The sequence below is a fragment of the Neopsephotus bourkii genome, unplaced genomic scaffold (genome assembly GCF_033783945.1).
Source record: "Neopsephotus bourkii isolate Nb327-2 ecotype Australia unplaced genomic scaffold, CSIRO-AGI_Nbou_v1 NB_887, whole genome shotgun sequence".
NCBI lineage: Eukaryota > Metazoa > Chordata > Aves > Psittaciformes > Psittacidae > Neopsephotus > Neopsephotus bourkii.
In genome coordinates, this window is record NW_026901381.1 from 410086 (window position 1) to 429289 (window position 19204).

Below are 19204 nucleotides of genomic sequence, written 5' to 3' on the forward strand. Positions count from 1 at the left end.
GTTGGCATTCATTAAGATCCATCATTCCCATTGCCTTGATGAAGAGTAGGAAAAAATCTTCCAGCTTCTTTTGCAGGAAAAAGCCCAGAACCACACAGTATCACCCAAGTCTTTATATTACTACAGAGGAGAAGGGAACATGGCAAAATGAAAGAATTCCATCTTCTCCCGATTTTTCTACATCACAAAGCAATCAGTCTACAGCATTTAGCTGTTCTGCCTGTTTTCCCCTTAATACACTATTCCTTTTCCCAGTTGTTCTCTCCTATCCTGAATTTCTTCCTTAAAGAGTGTTCACTTTAATTGCTAAAGTTTATGGACTCATGGGAGAAAGGGCAGGAAGTCAGACTTTGGGGATAGGGTAAAAATGTAAAGGTCATTCACACACTTACACGCACATACTCTCTCTCACTCCAAAAATAATACACTATTTGACAGATCCAGGATTCTGCATGTCCCATTGAAATTTGAAAGCTTATGTGAAACTGGGCCACGTCCTGTAACCTCAAACATTTAGTCTAGGAAAACAGCTCTCAAGTCTCCAGCTCCCACATCGGGTATCGCATGACGTCTGTGCCAAATAGGAGACCTCAAACAGGGGGGCAAAAGAAACGGTGGTAAAATGAGTTGATTAAAGCTGGGGAATAACAGCTCAGACTCTTAGTGACAGGTATTGTTTTTTCTGGTTAACTGGCTAGTGAAATATTCAATTATACTCAGAGCACCTATAACATGAGATGGGCAGAATGGTCGAACAACCTACTCATGTTCCATCTGGTGGCATGGACAGAGGAGAAAGATGACTCATGCTTTGCAATGAAGTTATTTTACCCTTCCCCTCTAATGTGTTAACTATTCCTAAACCCAAAAATCCTGTTAAAAATCGAGGTTTAATATTTCCTTATACTGATGCATCATTGCACATCAGACAGCAATTATAAAGGAGCTTTTAAACTATTTCTGTTCTAAACTTTCTAGTAGTTCTGCTTGTACTCTGCTCTTTCTGGGGAATAAGCAATTAATCCTGTGTGGTCTAAAGGGTTATTGTTTATTTACCCTCACCCAAATGTACTCTTCTCCCCCTTGAACTGCAATTTCAGTACAGTGCTCAAAGAACATATGGAATGGATAAAACAATCAATACAATGAGCTATGGCAAACCACGCACAGCATACGGGTGACTGTAAACCCCGTTAAGCAGTATTAGCTTGAGCAGTTAAGAGGGAGAAGCCAGCCTCACATCTATTGAGCAAACAAGTGCTCCCTGCTTCTTTTTTTTTATACTGAAATCTCCTCTTCTACCGCAAATACAAACCCAAATGATTTCCAAAGCATTTTCTGCAGGTCAGTACTAAAACTGTGGCTTTGTCACAGCCATAGATTTTATTTACAGAATACCAGTGGTCACCAGCAAATAGAAGTTTTAGATTCTATTTTTTAGACACCATACTGCTTTGGACAAACATTTAATACTTCTGTTTGCTACCCACTTTTATCAGGAAACAATCTCTAATTTAGTTAGTATTTCCAAAAGTTAAAGAACCTTATGTAGCACATCTGATTTTTACATACATGGAATATTTGTCTCTCTCCTCTGAGTTAATGAGGATTAACAGGAGTTCTCTATCCCTGCCATCTACATTCCTATATATTGAATTTCACCAAAAAGAAATAAGCAAGTATTATTACTCTTTGAAACACCATAATCTCAAAGACAGGCCTAGCTGCGACATCAAAGAAGATAACACGGAGCATATGGACAGATTTCAGTCTAAATTAACAAGTTACTATGTACTTCGCCCATTGCTAGCCCTTCTTATAAGGGAGGGCCTGGACCTCCTGTTAACAACGTCACTGTCTAAGAGCTCTTAGAGGAGTTGCTAATTATCCTTGGAGAAACTTGAGCTCTGCCCCGCCTCACCCACAGCACTCGCGGCAGTTTAATGCACTGGAGAAATCAGAGTTGTATATTTGCTCTCTGACTAAGGAAAAGCTCTGCAGCTCAGGATGTATTCGGCATCTGTATGCTGTGACTAATACGACCCTAAGAGGATGTACAGAGTCCAACAGTGTGCATACTTCTTTAATTATTTAAAGGAAAGCTTGTATTTGTTAGCTTCAGAAATTCCAGCTAAAGAGCTGTATAAGTGGACAGACCCTTACAAAGGTGTTGAACTACACGTGTGCAATTCCAGGTTTAAACGAGAGTATGTAAATACAAACTGACAGAGCAATTAACAGAAAAAGAAAGCAGCAAACAGCCAAGTCTTTGTGAATGACATTTATAACAAAACTCATACAAGCTCTTAGACAAAAAGGGAACAAACAGCAAATACAGTGTTCCCTGGGCTTCTGCAACTTGAACCCATCCTTCCCAAAGGCCACTCTCCCAGCTGGTACCCTCATATGATGGCTCTTGCAAATCTCCCTGGCAGTGCCTGGGAAAGCCAAGAGCACCATCCCTTTGCAAAGCCAACAATCCTGCATCATCCCATGTTAATCCATTGGCCTTGAACACTGCAGACACAACCATAGTTTTATAATCAAACACAGAAAACACTGCATCTATGGAAAAAAGGATTTATCTTTTTAGGGGAGAGATTCCAATATCCACAAACACTGTGAAGTCACTGGCACTGCAGGTTCCCAGATCTCACAATTCTGCAGGGAGTGATCTCCATCTCAAGGTGCAGCAGAATTACAGCTCAGCCCCCATTAGGAGTCAGAACAGCTACAGCTGTAGCATCACAGACTTGATGAAACCAGGGCAAGGTTTGTGAGGCCATGAAACTACATGATGAGAAGGTGAAGCATTCCTGCCCATTTACAGACTGGTTTGGGACAGACCTTAAAGCTCCTCCAGTTCCAACCCCTGCCATGGACAGGGACCCCTTCCACTGGAGCAGCTTTCTCCAACCCCTGTGTCCAACCTGGCATTCAACACGGCCAGGGATGGGGCAGCCACAGCTTCTCTGGGCACCCTGTGCCAGTGCCTCTGCACAATGAAAACTCACGATCAATTTCAGTAGGATCAGGATGAACACGTCATAGGTACAGCAGATGTTACAAACTCTGATGCTTACATAAAGGCTTTGGACACATGGAATAGGATTATTTTGCCACTGCACTGAAAGCTGTAAGTCAGTGAGCAACACTGCTGTTACCTGGAGAACAGCCCTTACTCTTTTTGCAGCAAAGACTTAGACAAACAACTCCGTAACGTCTTGAATTATTTTCGTAAGCCAAAACCAGGAGTCCAGAAAGCACTGCTCCCAGCTCCTGGCCCACTGCAGGAAGCCCGAGTACCGAGGGAGAGGGAAGCACAAGGAGAAGCACTGGCTGAGCACCAACCCAGATCCAACGAAGGCAGAAGGTGTTTATGTCGCTGTAGGGCCAAGAAATCCGCCGAGCGAGAACCAGCTGCTTTTCCCTTCCATGAGCGTCTGCGTCCTTCCTCCCCCTGCCGCCTCCTTCCTCCCGGCCCGACTCCTTAGCAGCACCCGCGCCCAGCCGGACCCTCGGGAAGCGCCGCACACGGAAACGGGTGGTCGGACTCTATTAAGATTCACACCCTGCGGCTGACGGGCATGAGTCACGTCCAATGAGCATCGAGAGCGTCGCCGCACGGGCCAATGAGTGCGGTGGGGCGGGCGTAGGCGGCCGCGCGCCGGGAGCCTTGGTAACGCGCGGGCCGCGTGTGGTGATCGCGGGTCGGTGCGAGCGGTCCTGACTCGCCATGAAGATCGAGGAGGTGAAGAGCACCTCCAAGACGCAGCGCATCGCCGCGCACAGCCACGTCAAGGGGCTGGGGCTGGATGAGAGCGGCACCGCCAAGCCGGCGGGGGCCGGACTCGTGGGGCAGGAGAATGCGCGGGAGGTGAGCGGGGGGCCCCAGTGCCCTGCAGTCGGCACCCGGGTGGAGGTGGAACCCCGGGGGCCCGGTTCGGTCTGTGAGGAGTGTGCTTAGAAGTCCCGTTAGTGAGAGAAAGTCGTCGCTTGGACTGCTCCGTGTGCTATGGGGAGCGATGGGGATGATCGGGGCTGGTCCCTGCGCCGCTATTTCTTAGCATCACCCGGCGGCAAGGGCGGGTGTTTCTCCCCCCCCCCCCGGGTTTTAGGCGTAGAAATTGGGGTATCGGAGGCAATGGAAGTTACCGAAAGTCAAAGAGATTTGTTGCGAGTGGAGATCGGAGCTCCCGTCCCAGCCTGCTGGCTGGCCCGGGGCCGGTGCTGCAGCTCATCCGCCTTTCAGAGCCGAAAAAGCTTTCTGTATGGTGCAGCTCCAGGAGCGGGGAAGGAGCCTGTGCTCTGCGGTTGAGTTCTGTCATCTCTGGTTTATTGTTCTTTAATATCTGTGTCAGATAAAATGACTGTAGGAAGTAGTTTCCTGATCTTGTCTCCCTTTCTGTATGCATAGAACTGAAATCAGCTTTAGTGGGCTCAGAAAGCCAAGTATTTTTAAACACTTTCAGTAATATTGGTGCGAAAGATACTATAGAAGTCCTTGTGTTAATAGTATAAATACTTACCGAACTTGTAGGCTTGTGGGGTTATAGTGGAACTAATCAAAAGCAAGAAGATGGCTGGCAGAGCCGTGCTGCTGGCAGGACCTCCTGGAACTGGCAAGGTACTACTTTCCTTTTGGATTTTTTTAATATTAAGTATTCCCAAACCTATTTTATATTAATTTGTTGTCAAAAAACTGTTCGATGGGAGCGGTTGCATCCTCTTTTCACCTGCGGGCATTTCTTTCATCACTGCAGTGACATGGTTTCCTGCTTTATATGTCGTTTATTGCCATGTCATCAATACTGACAGTATCCAGTGGTGTGTTCAGGCGTCAGTAGTGTCAAACCACCTTTTGCAGGTTACCAAACACTGAAGAAGAGTCTTAGAAGTTAATTTTGTATTAAAAGCCTAAATACCTCTTCATTTGTTCAGGTATTTAAGGTTTTTTGCATTTGTATCAGATGTCAAGTTCAAATGCCCACTGTTGTTTCTTAAGGTGTTTTAGAAGTCATTGATAAAAATCACTTTTTATGTGTCTAACTTGACTTGGGGGGGAGGAACATTGTTACATGTGAGAAATATACGTTAGGCAGATACTAAACTGATAAGGTGTATGGAAGGTGATAAATTGAGGAAAGTTAACTTTGTGCAGAAAGAATCCTTTGCTAATTCTCCTAAAAATTAATCTGTGGGTTTGTTTTTGGTTTAAGACTGCTTTGGCTTTAGCTATTGCTCAGGAACTGGGCAGCAAAGTTCCCTTCTGTCCTATGGTTGGAAGCGAGGTCTATTCCACCGAGATCAAGAAAACAGAAGTGCTGATGGAAAACTTCCGCCGGGCCATTGGTAAGTTTCAGCAAAACAGAAGAATGAAGTACTTACGTGATACTTCCTTGGGTTTTGTAGTCATCTAAAAGGGAAAAGCTTCTCAGTGGTCACGGTGCTTTTCAGATTATTGTGTGTTCTCTTTTTCAGTGCTGATCTTAATTTAGTGAATCTCATCCCCATTTAGTGGAGTCAGAATTTCTATTTATAAACCATTATTTAATTGTTGTATTATGGTTTATTTTATCCTCCCCAGTTATCCCTCTCATCCTCCGGGTTCATCTCCTGGTTTTGCCTATGACTCCAAATGAAGCTGAAGGAAAAACTGGTTTTGATTTCTTATAGTAACAGAAACATTTGTAGACAGAAAAATGCTCTCTCCTTTCTTATTTTAGTGATTTCACCCTGCCAAGCAAACAGGCTTAATCCGGGGCTCCCAAAGGCAGTGTTAGCCTGACTTAGTGTCCAGTGAGCACAAAGAAAGTTTCATGCCAACAAAATAAATACTTTAATGTCTTCTTCAGTTCTCGAGTGCTTTTACAAGCGTGATGGAAATTGGTTACATTTGCAACACAAGCTCAAGGAGTATCTAAAATCTCTTCTGTGGTTGCTGCTGACAGCTGATAAATTCAGTTAGAAGTGGCCCTTGTGTATATGAGGATTGGCTAAAGATAGCTGAGCTGATTGTAGTACTGAACATATTAAAAGTTAACTGGTTTCTGTACCATGTTTCTCCTTGAACTTCACCTAAATATTTGATGGCAGTAAGGTGAAGACGTCTCTCAGTTCTGCAATGAAACAAAAGTATTTTGTTGATTTTGATAAGAAAACAGATCTCAGTCCTGTCTGGTACTTCCAGTTACCATCTAACTGGCAGGGCCTGGGGGAGGGAAGCCAGAGACTCAGGAGTCTGCGAAATTTCCTTGATGTGATGAAGTTCCCTGTCAGAGATTTGGAAACCTGACCCAGCAGATGAAACTTATGCCATCCATGTTGTCAGTTCTAGAGACAGCGGTATTTTAACTCCCTGAGGTTTAACAGCCAGCTACATTGTTAGTTCCCTGCATTCCCCAAATGTCAGTAGGGAGGTGCTTCTAAACAAATATTAGTGCTAATGAAAGATGGAACTTCTTTTATTCGTTTCTGTTGAATTCCATGTCACATTTTCATAACACAGCCTTTATTGAATATTTTTATCAGTGTAAAAAAAGAAATTCCTCTGAAATATTTTAAAGGACCAGTAACCACCAGTAGTTGTACTGGAACACTTTCCAATTGTGTTTAAATCTCGGCTAAGTTTTGGCTTCCGTGCTTGGTTGATAAGTAATTTACGAAGGTGTGTTTGTAAAAGCATGATTTTGTGTGTAGAGTGTGGTGTCAGTGTGACTGGGTGCAAGAGAAGCTTCAGCTCACTTGCCAATCAGTACGTATTCTTTTAGGCTTTGTGGGTCGGTCTTGTACGATTCCTGTAGCAGGTTTTGTACACGTAATCTGTTGCCATGTTGTGCATTTTACTGTCAGGGGATTTAGCCACCTCATCTTACAAAAATTATCACAGATGTTAACATCAATTTTTTACTTGGAAACAGCAGTTTGACTGGTTTGGACTTGTCATTATATAAGGAAAGAGCAGTGACTCTGAGTTTACAGAATCATTATTGCCAAAAGTCTTTTAATAACAGACTTGACGTAGCCTCATGGCCAAGGTCTGTGTGGGGTTATGGTAGAGATTTTATAATATATAAGAAACATAAAAGGATGGAGAGGGAAATAAGAAAATGGAATTGTATGGGTTAAAAAACTTCATGCGAGAGAGATGAATCCTGTATAGAGCTTATTAGCAGCTGGCAGGGATGATGACAGTAGCTAATGTTAGAGCTCAGTTGCAGTAAAAAATAACTGCTGGGTAGCCACTTAAAGAGCATATCTGTTCCCCGTGTCTCCAAACTGTAACTGCCAGTAAATCAAACAGGCACTATTTAACTCCATGTAGTGCTATGAAACTGAAACATGAAATAGCCCAAAGCTGCCTTCTCAAAACTTGTGTGTCTGATTTGTAAGTAGGAGATGTCTCTGTTTAAGAGCTCCTTTGAGAGTAAGGTTTCTAGTCAATACATGAAGTTTCATTTGAAAATAAAGGGTAATCAACAGCAAGTTCAAAGTATCAATTACCTTTGTTCAGATCATGTTCATCTGTAAATATTTTCTATAGACACATCTATATAAGCACATGAGTTTAGATAAGAGGCATGCTTTGGAGAAAGTCTCTAGGTTGTACTCACTGACTTGGCTTTGGTCTGTGGAGCAGACCCTGTGAGTGTGAATTGGGATTCTTTTCAGGTGAAATGAAGCTGCAAGGCTTAGGTATGCCCCAAACACAAATGGGCTTCCAGTTTTTCAGAGCATACTAAAGCTTGTGCTGAAAGTTTACAAACACAACAGAAAGGAAAACCAAACCTGTGAATGGCCAGTTCTCCTGTACAGGTTCCCATATTGCTTCATGTTCCTCACAGATGCAGCCTGTGTGATGCAGTCTGGTCTGGGTCAGGTTTACAACTCAAGGGTTCATTCATTTTTTGTCTGATGTTTGGGCATACCTGAAAAACATTTAAAAAAATAACTGAAATTAAGGTTCTGGAGGAATTTGTATGTGGTGCTAAATGGGAGAAAGCAGGCATTTCTTATCAAGAAATTACCATGTGATCTTGTTTCAAATCCAAGCCTTAATTTGGGTCCAGTAGAGGGAGACAGACTCATGTTCCTCAGTTCTTTATATTCGCCTCTCAGCAGCTCAGGATGACTGGTGAAGTGTCTGTTCTATTTCAAAGGAAAATGAAAAGTTACAGAACAAGGGAAGTTTTATCAAGTCCCAGTAGCCTCGGATGGGGCAGGATGGCTTCCTTGTATCTTGTTACAGTCTATTGTTTATTTTTGGTATGGCATATTTGTGTCTCATAAAATGCTTTATCGAGTCTCTTCAGATGTGGGTACTTTGAACTTTTATGGAATTAGAATGTTTGCATAATTGTAGTGGTGGTGGTGATGATGGTGGGTTTCCTTTGGAACAGTCTAACCGTATACAAATCCTCAGTTCTATATTATTCATCAATTTAAAATAACTTAGTTAATTGTAATAGTTGTGACTAGAAGATACCAGACACTGTGGTGATTGCTTGCCTTTCTGAAACAGGATGTCATTGTCAGCTATTTTAAAGTAGTTTCAAATTGAGATTACAGCAGTTTCTGCTAAAATGAATCCAGCTCACCTTTTGCTCTTCACTTGAAAAACATTTTAAATTATGCATTAACCTTTTCTTAATTTTACCAGGTTTTAACAAAATACCTGTTCATCAGTTTGTTATTTTTAACTCAGTTGCCAAAATGTAAAGTTTTTATTAAGTTACTTTTTTCTCCTGTCTTTTTACTTTGCAGGGCTTTTCTCTTAGTTCAGAGGTCAGGATGTACGGCCATTGATTTGTATACTGAAACTATTCTAATCGATTCTTGCAGGGTTGAGGATTAAAGAGACAAAGGAAGTTTATGAAGGAGAAGTCACAGAATTGACTCCATGTGAGACTGAAAATCCTATGGGGGGGTATGGCAAAACCATCAGCCATGTAATTATAGGACTGAAAACTGCAAAGGGAACCAAACAGTTGAAGGTATGTATGGCAGGGTCTCAGAAATCATGATAGCAAATGTATGGGAAAGGTCTTGTCTGGTTTTGTTTTCCTTATTCTCAACTGAATCTTTGAGAATGGTTTTGGGAAATCCTGCCTGCTTCAGCATAAATTGGTCTTTCTGTCACATTCCTTCTTTCCACAGGGGGAGATACACTCTAGTGAATGTTTGATAGGGAACAGGAAATAGAGCTGGTATGTTGCCAGCTCAGACCCGCTTTCCCTTTGTTTTCTTGTACAAGTCTCTGTCCGTGTTGTTCAATTTCCCTGTCAGTTACAGTAGGAGAGAGCTGAAAGCTGTCTTTGTTGTCAAGTATCATCTTGCATTTTGTTCATTCTGAAAACAAGTGCAGAGCAAAACTGAATAAACATGTACTGAGAGAAACAAAAGCATTTAAGGTATTCCACATCCACTCTCCCTCACACAGCTCTTCAGAGAATAAAGACCAAAGAAATAGCATAATTCAGTGCTATAGTCGGATTTGTTTGTAAAGTTTAGCTAAAAAGCAGAAGTGCTGCATCCTAGGGATAAATATACACCACACAGGCATATTTTGTGACAGGAATTGGTATCATTTTATTCCTGGCACTTACTATCACTTCGTTCAGAGAGCGGATTTCTTTGGTAAGAAAAGTTCTGTGCACCTTTTTCAGATTCATTCTCTCCCACTACTCCAACTGTTACAGCTGTATAAAATCCTGAGGGATTGTTGCAGGAAGTTTAGTTTTGTCTGGTGAGAGTGAGTTTAGACTCAGTTTCTTTTCCTTGATTACCATAACACCATGGAGCTGTTCTGACCACCTCTGCTATTTGCCTGTCTCCAGCTGGACCCCAGCATATTTGAAAGCTTGCAGAAGGAGCGAGTGGAAACCGGTGACGTTATTTATATTGAAGCAAACAGCGGAGCTGTCAAGGTAAAAGACACGTTCTGCACTTTGATGCAGGTGTATATGTTCTTGCAGGCCTTTCCCTGCCTTTGTCAGAAGGCTCTTCAATTTATTAACCTTAACTGACATGCAATGGTTACATGGAAGTTTATAAAAGAGCCTGGTGTTTTCCTTATCTGGAAAGAGAATTCTCTTTTGTGCCAAAAGAACACGGTGATCTGGTTCACAATTAAGGTCATCTGGTGAGGAAGCTATCACTGATGCTGTCTGGATGAGTTTTCTTTTCTGTAAGATCAAGACATCTTTTAGGGAAGGGGGGGGACAAACCAAGCAACTTTAGTTATTTTCAGGCTGACACGTGCAGTGCATTTAATCTTTCTTTTATCAATCTGGTATTTTCTCTCCAAGATATATTCATGTAGAAGGGAATACTGCATTAGTTAGCGTTCTTTTTCTATCTGATGTAGAAAGTAGTGTACAGTAATACTTGCTGTTTAATGGATGAGCATAATATTTTGTATCATATAATAAATCACCCACCTACAAAGGAGTCTTGAACAGTTCTCCCAATCTCTGGTTTATCTGCTAGATTTGTCCTTTAGCAGGAATTGCATACGGTTAAAAGAAGGGGAGAGAGGAGCGGAATATTCTTACAGCTGAAAATATTGGGGTTTTCAATAGAGTTTTTGAGCTTTGATCAGTAGATAGGGTATGCCCATTGCTAAGGAGGGAGTGGGATGTGTGAATTGCCAGCTGAAGCTGGTCAGGACTGGAGTTGTGAACTAAGCCCTTTATCAACTTTATGTCGCTCAAGGTTTTGGCACTGAAACTAATTCTATACCTGGGTTTCTCTTCTTTGCTTTCCTCAGAGGCAAGGCAGGTGTGATATCTATGCCACGGAATTTGACCTTGAAGCTGAAGAGTATGTTCCCTTGCCAAAGGGGGACGTGCACAAGAAAAAGGAAATTATTCAGGATGTCACCCTGCATGACTTGGATGTGGCCAACGCTCGACCTCAGGTATGACACCACAGATGAAGTCTTCACAGAAAAATTACTTGACACAGATTTGTGATGGATACTAGAATAATCAAGGAGTAGAAAGTTGACCTGTCCTAAATCACCCTTAAAGATTCCATTGTAGGAAGAGCAGGAGGTGTTACACCTTGAAGGCCTCAGGAGATTTAACAGACTGCAGCAAAAAAAAACAAACCTGAAATAAGAGAATTCCTCCTTTCTGTATCTTAACATATACAGCCTGTAGTGAGGAAATTCCATCTGTGCTATAAAAAGCCACTAGCAATACAGGTTTAAAGGCTGACATCTCTACAGTATGATTCTACAACCCATCAATCTACTCAATTTCAAAGTAGATATCCTTTTTTCTAACAAAAAAAATCCTGTGATTAAAGTCATGCCATTCAGAAGTCTTGTAACTGAGAATAATTGTTCCTGTGTTGACAGGTTGAGCACCAGCTGTGCAGGCAGGCAGTCCAAGTCTCTGCTGCCTGACAGTTTCAGTCCTTTGACTTTCTCTGTGAAAACCTTTTTAAAAAAGGGTATCTCACTTGGTTTTCTATGCTGTCCAAATGAAGAGGGCTAAAGAAAGAGTGGGGAGATCACTAAATGATGATGATGATGTTTAGTATACTGCTGCAGTGAAGAGTCCTAACCATTGACAGGTTATCAGCCACTGCTGAGATAAAGAATCAAGTTAACTGCAAGAAACAACTTCTTTAACCTATTTCTGCATTATAAAATTCTCAAGGTATGTGTTCTCATAGCTGACCTGTAACTTTCTTTTCCTAGGGTGGGCAAGACATCCTTTCTATGATGGGACAACTGATGAAGCCTAAGAAAACTGAAATTACTGGTATGAATCCTGCATGGTATTTTTAGACCAACATAACGTATGTTTGCTGGTTAGAAAAGGATTAAGGGTTACTCATGCCGCATCTCCAAATGAATGGCTGTGTAATATTCATTCATAAATCTCAGATTTCTGAAAGCAGCACTACAGCTGCTAGAACTGCAATAGCTGGAAACAGACCAGCATGTTACTGGTTCATACATACAGTGATAAACCATATACTGTACTATGCACCCAGCTTCCTGGGGAGAAAGAGGTCAGAACACCAGTGCCATCCCTCTTCTCAGAACAGTCCTGCCAGAGCATGAGGTTTATGCTTTTGACAAAGAGCCAAACCAAACAGCAACAGCAAATACAACCTAAAAAACCCCATGAGGATGTGTTGTTACGTGAAGACACCACACTGAAGCTCTGTGGAGCAGAAAAACAGCCTGTAAAGACTAAGACTTCTAAAGCCATGGTTTTATTTGAACACCTCTAAGCAGCTGTCTGGTGACTTGGTGCTCTAAGTGCACTGCTACTCTGCCTACCTACAGATCATTGGAGAAAAGCAGTATCTGCAGGAAGATCTATTCTTCTTGCTTTGAAAGAAATGATGTTTCACTAAGTGACTGTCTAAATTTAGATCAAAGTCTGTTCCAGTACCAAACATGAACGGTGATCTTTTGAAGTATTTGGTCTGTTCCAGAGGTCACTTTGCTTATTCTGATGTCGTATTTAATCAGTATATCTCACATAGATTTGAGATCTGTATGTTCACAAACATTTATAGAGCACTCTTTGTTGAACACAACTTAAACAGTAGCAATATTTTGCTCTTTCAATGACATTCTTTTCAGCCGTGTTTGGAAACTTTAAGTTTCATGTTTTAAACTGAGGTTTGGCTGATTTCCCCCCCCACTGAACTCCCCAATCTCACAGAAATGGTATTTTTCACAAGCAATGTGAGGGGAAAGACCCTAGTTCAGTGCAGGAATATTTTGTTGCACAGCTGTGTCCCAAAACAGGACTGAGTGCCACAGAATTCTAGTGTCACAGAGATTTTCCCCGTGATGGTAAGATACCAAACCATGAACAAACGCAAGGAGAATTTTACTTGCTTTAAGCCTTTCTGACAGAGCTATAGGTAACAAGCAGAACAACTGTTTCTTTTTGTTTCAGACAAACTTCGAGGAGAGATAAATAAGGTGGTAAATAAATACATCGATCAAGGCATTGCAGAGCTAGTCCCAGGTGTACTTTTTATAGATGAGGTGCACATGCTGGATATTGAATGTTTCACATACCTGCACCGAGCGCTGGAATCTTCCATTTCCCCCATTGTCATCTTTGCTTCTAATCGAGGAAACTGTGTTATCAGGTATGACGTCTTGAATTTTCCAGTTTGCATTTGTCCATAAACCTTGGAATTTCCTGTACTGATAGAGTTAGAATCTTTGAAGGCTTTTATCTCTTGACACTGACACCTGTGCTAATCCCCTACATGGTTTGCAAGCTGCATCAATGCTCAAGAACTGCTTGTGGGCTTCCTGATGGGACAAGCATTTAATGTCAGCCTGAGTTAAAGCAGAATAGAGTTCCTCCTTTTACTTCCACTGACACATCTCTAACAGCCTCTGAATTGTCTTTCTGGGTGATCTGTAACAATTACCTTTCTCACTGGATACCTCAACACATCTATTGCTTCACATCAGGGACATCAAAAGCACCAGAGCTACAAACCTCTAATATGATCTCCCGCTGCTTCTGGATTATTTTGCTGTTTGCTGTCCTCATCGCATCAGACTTAAGCTTCCTGTTCTCACTATTAAAGCGAGTCACAGTTTAGCCTCTCCCTGCTCCTCATTCTTCCCTGCTATGTTGGTCTGGCTTTCTATGATTCTTTGGTCTTGCCAACTAACTTGTTTTTCATCTCCAATCCAGTTCGTGCCTCCACTTCAATATTTAGCACCCACACCGCGCATTCCTTGTATGTTCAGTAAAAGTGCTCTCTTCTTTCAGATTCTTCTGTGAAGTTCTGCTAATTTGTGGTCTAGATATAATTATGTCTAAGCAAGCTGTCAATGATTGCTTCCCTTGAAACTGATTTAATTCAGCTGTGTAACCAGCTATTCCTTACCCTCTTAGTGACTCATCTGGTATTAATCTTTCTCTGTTTGCATTGCTTAGAAGTGAAGCTGATAAGCCCTTCAAAAATGTTTAAGGTGGACATTGTAGATCTCCCTTGGCAAAAGCATAAATAGGCTGTCTTGGAAAAGTGGAGTAAATAGAGATCTGTCAGTATGGATTCACCGCAGATCTTGTTATGAAAAAAACAGTGATTTAAGAAAGGAAGTTGGTGATGCTCATGGCTCACAAAAGGATCAGGTTAAAAATTAACTGTATAGCTAGTATAGTTGATTCTGTAACCTCAAAGAAAGGAATCATTTCAGAAGAAAGAATGCCATCTACTCAAGAGTACAGCAGATGGTTGCAGGGCATTTTGATTCATTTCATGAGGAGGACAGTGGCCAAAGCTGCAGTGCCTAAATACTAGCACTGAACTTAGAAACATAGCTCTCTACGAGCACTTTACTGTTTTCACCTGAAATCTCTATAGATCTCATGAAATCTGGTTGTCTTTCACTCCTGACTTCAGAGCAAGTCCTGGAGGGCTTGGAAAACCTAGACTAGATGTGTCTGCAGCCTTTGCTGCTGGGTGTTGTACATCAAGCAGATAGAATGGTTGGGGATCTGCATGCACCTCTGTCCTTCCTGCACAAACCTCCATTTGCTGGATTGCAGGCAGGGGATGTAAACCACAGCAGTACTCACTGGAGGGACTGGGGGAAGCATTGAACACAGTAATGGCAAGAGGGGATGTTCTTCAAATTGATAACGTATATAATTTCTACTGATACTGCTAAACAACTTGATGAGAATGCTTTGTTCCTTGCTGGAAGATACCTTGGAACATTAGATAAGACTCTTTTGTAAGATACAATGCAGGAGAGCACTACTTCTATTTTTGAGAGGCACATTTAAGAGCTCTAGGAGAAGTATTTGTTTCCCTCAGGCTGTCTGGTATGAACTTCAGACTAGAATGTTTCCTGCCTCTGCCTGGGAGTGTCTCTGCAGGAGCACAACACAAGAATTGTGAGCTAGTAGATGTGTAGTCACTTAGTACTGATTTTAGTGAAATCCATGGACTGAACTCAAGAGTAATATCTGATCTCTTTCTGTTTGGTTTCTCCTTTAGAGGCACAGAGGATGTAGTGTCTCCTCATGGAATACCACTGGATCTGCTGGACAGAGTAATGATTATCCGAACCATGCTGTATACACCCCAAGAAATGAAGCAGGTATGCACAGCATTGTAAGAGAACTGGTGAAGAGACCCCTGGGGTCTCATCTAGTCCAAAGGGATGAGTGCTGTGGGTTTGCATTTTCTGTTACTAGAGTTGTTTGACTCTCCATGCTCCCCAAGGTTTGTGCCAAAAGGCTTACCATTTCCTAAATGCAAGCTGCTTTAGTACCTAGTTACAGTAAGCTGGCTGATTTCCACCCACCTGTGAGTTTATCTAGAGCCGAAAGTGACATCTCACCTGCATGGAACAGCATGAGTTGTTAGCTGCCCTCATCTCTTGCACACATGTGCTTTCCATAGAGTCTGCAGGTTCCAGCAGGTAGTGCTTTTTCAGTTGGCATGAGATGAAGTGTCACATCTTGAGACCTTTGGTCCTAGACATCAGGCTATTCTATAGAAGAGATGAGAGGTATTGAGGAATGCAACTTCCTGCACTGCCTTTATTGCCTTGCACTGTAGCTGTAACCTACTAGGCTGTCATCTGAAACTGGGAGGATTTTCATGCCCCTGGTGCAGTTTGGAAACTTGAGCACAGTAAGTGCTTTGAACTGAAACTTTTTCTGTGGGGCCATCCCCATGTGTTTGTGAATCGATTCTACTGCTTGGTGCCATTATGATGCATTGTGTCAAAGATCCCCTCTCATTAGCGTCTCAATGCTGTGAAGTGACACGATGCAGAAGACATTAGGGTTTATCATGTCAATTCTTTGTATTATTTAAGAGATAGTGTCAATGGAGGAGAGTGTTGTCACCAGATAATAGTCTCCTGCTGCTGGATAAGTGCCAAGGTGAAGCCGAGGCATTTATCGAACATAAATGTAGAGGCAAAGCTTCATTTCACTTGGTTTGAGGAGCTTTTCACACAGGGCTCTTAGGAGCCATTCTCAGGATGGGGTTTTTTGTACCTAAAAGGCCACTTGAAAGCGTTATGGTATAAATTACAGGAGAAGCAGCCCAGGGATTTAATAATCATGTTTTGTCTGTATACAAAACAAATTTTACAGCCTGACTTTGACTCAGTGCAGGGATGTTGTCTGGGTGTGCATTTTGTGGAGCTAGGGTAGGAGGACTATGTATTCAGAGTTACTTTTTGCCTAGTGTGCCATAGTATCATGCAGATAGGAACACTGGTAAAGAGAGCTAGTTTCTGAACTGTGGATTTTCAGAAGAGCTGGTAAGAGCCGTCATTTCCACCCTCCTCAGGGAGAGGGAAGTGTTTCCAGTAGCATTTCCTAAAGCTAAAAACTAAGAGTCCAGGCATTGTATCCCATCAGTTGTGTTCCCATAGTCAGATATCTCATCTTCACTAAATTAAGGCTTTGCATGGTTTCTCCACTTGAGAGGAGAAGCTCTTACACTTCACATTCATTTCTAACTAAATACAGCTGGGAAAAATAAGACATCCATAATTTTATTTCTCTATTTTTGCTCCCATTTCCCTTTCATGTTAGGAAAAAGTTTTCACTGCTGATGCTTGTGTGTGAGACGGAGTAAGATGTGGCATTTGAGATACCTTGTTTCTAACAGGCAAACATACTAAATACTACATAAAGTAGTACTTGAATGAAGGGAAGGTTATGTTCAAGTGATCTAAAAGATAGAAACCCCCCTCAGTCTGAAATTGCACAGTGGAGCAGCATTGCCAATATTCAGTATTAATACCTTAGCCCAACTTCCTGCCATTTCAAGCCCCTCTGCTTCCCACTGTTCCCTGCCCTGCCTCCCCAAGTGCATTTTTATGGCTTTAATTTAAACGAGAGCTTCTTGATATCTTGTTTACAAAGCTGCCAAAGTGAAAAATACCTGTATTATATGAGGCTTGCAGCTCCAGAGTTATCTCAGCACTACAACACAACATCATTATCCAGTCTGCCCCTTATCACTCAGCTGGTAATACCGACTGCCGAGAGACTTGTGCCACTTTTGTTACAGCTTTATATGCTCGGGCTTATTGGTGATATCTTGCTCTCCAACTTTGTAAAGATCTTCAAACTGGTACAAGCCTGAGCCTGTTCTGGAAAGATTAGATTCTTCTTAGTGATTTATATTTTTTTTTATTTCTTGCAGAAATAGGTGAATCTTACAAAGTAACTTTTTGATTTATTTTACTATCTTCTTGTCAATTGAATAAGAAGCATGTCCTGAGCTGCCAAGGAAGGGGTGTAGCTTTCTGTATGGCTTTCGGAAGGCTCTGCTGTACAGCAGCAGTGATGCACTGCAGAATGCAGGAGCTGGTGTCCCTAAGACTCGAGCTGTCACTTACACTTGCACACTTCTGCTTTCTTGTGTAAGTTCTCATATTCTGCTCCAGTTAGTCAATACACTTTGCAATCCATGCAGGATTATGAATGTTTAATAGTCCACAACTGTTACCTCACCTGCTTTTTGTGATCATCAGTGCTTCAACACTATATTTGCCTATTCAAAGCTTTAGAATTCTACAAATTCTAGTTTAGTGGTAAGTTACACTTGGCACAACTCTCCACACCATCTTGCTATATGGTATGCTTATCTCTAAGCTAGCAGAGTTTCCAGATCCTGAGCTAAGGGGTTTAGCATGCTGGTTGTTTCCACTGTTCACCTCACTTACTCCTTCATCCCAACAGATCATAAAACTTCGTGCTCAGACAGAAGGAATTAATATCAGTGAAGAATCCCTCAACCACTTAGGGGAAATCGGTACCAAGACAACTTTAAGGTGAGTTGAGCACATATGGCTGGGTCTAAAGTCACTGCAGGATAGCTTGCTCCTGGCAGGGAGACAGACCTCTCCAATAAAGAAATGTGGTGTATTAAGAGCAGTGCTGACATGAGAAGGAGTGGTATTCCTCCTCTTTCCTCTGCTGGAGGGTCTTGCAGCCTGTTCTTGCTGCTGGTAGAGCTGTGTGTTTCCTGACATATCTCCCACCCCTACATACCCTCAGTTCCCTGGGAAGCACTGTTTTGTGCTGATTCCTCCATCTCTGTTTGATCACAGGTACGCTGTGCAGCTCCTGACCCCAGCTAACCTGCTGGCCAAGATTAATGGGAAAGACAGCATTGAGAAAGAGCATATTGAAGAAATTAATGAACTGTTCTATGATGCCAAATCCTCTGCAAAAATCTTGGCTGATCAACAGGAGAAGTACATGAAATGAAGAGCTGATCTCCTTAGATGCTTTGAAGCAGCTTTAACCATTACCCAGGGCTGGCTTTGTTATCCCATGAGAAATGCTAATGGTTTGTTTCTTTGGGGGCTGGAAAGTATTTAAATGTTGGACTCTCAGGCCAGAACTAACTATCGAGTGTTCCTGTTTCAGTATCAACAATCCAGTGCTCCCTGATCCCTGACCTTAGGCTTCCTTTTATGAGTATATATGAAATGAATAGCTCTGGACCCATCGGTTTTGTCTTTAGATTTCATTACAGAAGAGCTCTAACCGAAGCTGATGCTTAAGAACAGTCTATTTTCCTTATGAATGTTGTTCTAAAATAGTTTCCTTTTAACAGATGAGAACTTTTTTTTTTTTTGAGTCAAAGTTTGTCTGAAGTGATTTATAATAAAAGATTTCAACAATAGTGGGAGCCTGCGTGTGTCTGCCTGGCACTGACTGCTCAAGAAATACATTGGAATTAGCAGAGCTAAATAGGAATACAATGGATCTGCCATACAAAGATAGATTTACAGGCAAGAAAGGGAATAAGCATGGGACCTTTTAAAGTTCCAGTTCACTTAACTTTTCGTTGGGTTTTAAAGCAGATTAAGTAAGAAATGCTTTCCCTTTTTCCCTGTTTCTGTCCCCACTTTCTTCACCACCCAGGATCAGGAAAAATTTGCAGACTAATGGAATCCTGCTTTGCATGGGTGTGGGTGACTTAACTTCAGTCTCCTGCTCACAGTATGCTTCCGTGTTTTGTAAAGCACAGATTTATTGACTCCAAAAGCAAAAGATAGCAATTCTCCATCAGACTCACAGCCCTTCTAAAACCTGTTTGTACCGTGGTAGGATGGCACTATCCATTTTAGTGCTATGGCATGATGGAGAGACCCAGTGGATTGAGCTGCTGCATGGTCAAAATTGAACCTTTTTTTGTCTGTTGGGGTTTGAAT

At 41.9% G+C, this 19204-nt stretch overlaps 1 protein-coding gene across 1 annotated transcript; it reads left to right on the top strand.

Annotated features, from left to right (window-relative positions):
* The first annotated feature begins 3713 nt into the window (after window positions 1-3713).
* Window positions 3714-18672, top strand: RUVBL1 (RuvB like AAA ATPase 1). Its single transcript, XM_061357135.1, has 11 exons — window positions 3714-3877; window positions 4541-4627; window positions 5220-5352; window positions 8842-8993; window positions 9837-9926; window positions 10769-10918; window positions 11708-11771; window positions 12930-13128; window positions 15007-15109; window positions 17721-17812; window positions 18092-18672. Exons 1-11 carry the CDS (start codon window positions 3737-3739, stop codon window positions 18249-18251), a joined length of 1371 nt encoding a protein of 456 aa, XP_061213119.1. The 5' UTR covers window positions 3714-3736; the 3' UTR covers window positions 18252-18672.
* The last annotated feature ends 532 nt before the right edge of the window (window positions 18673-19204 follow it).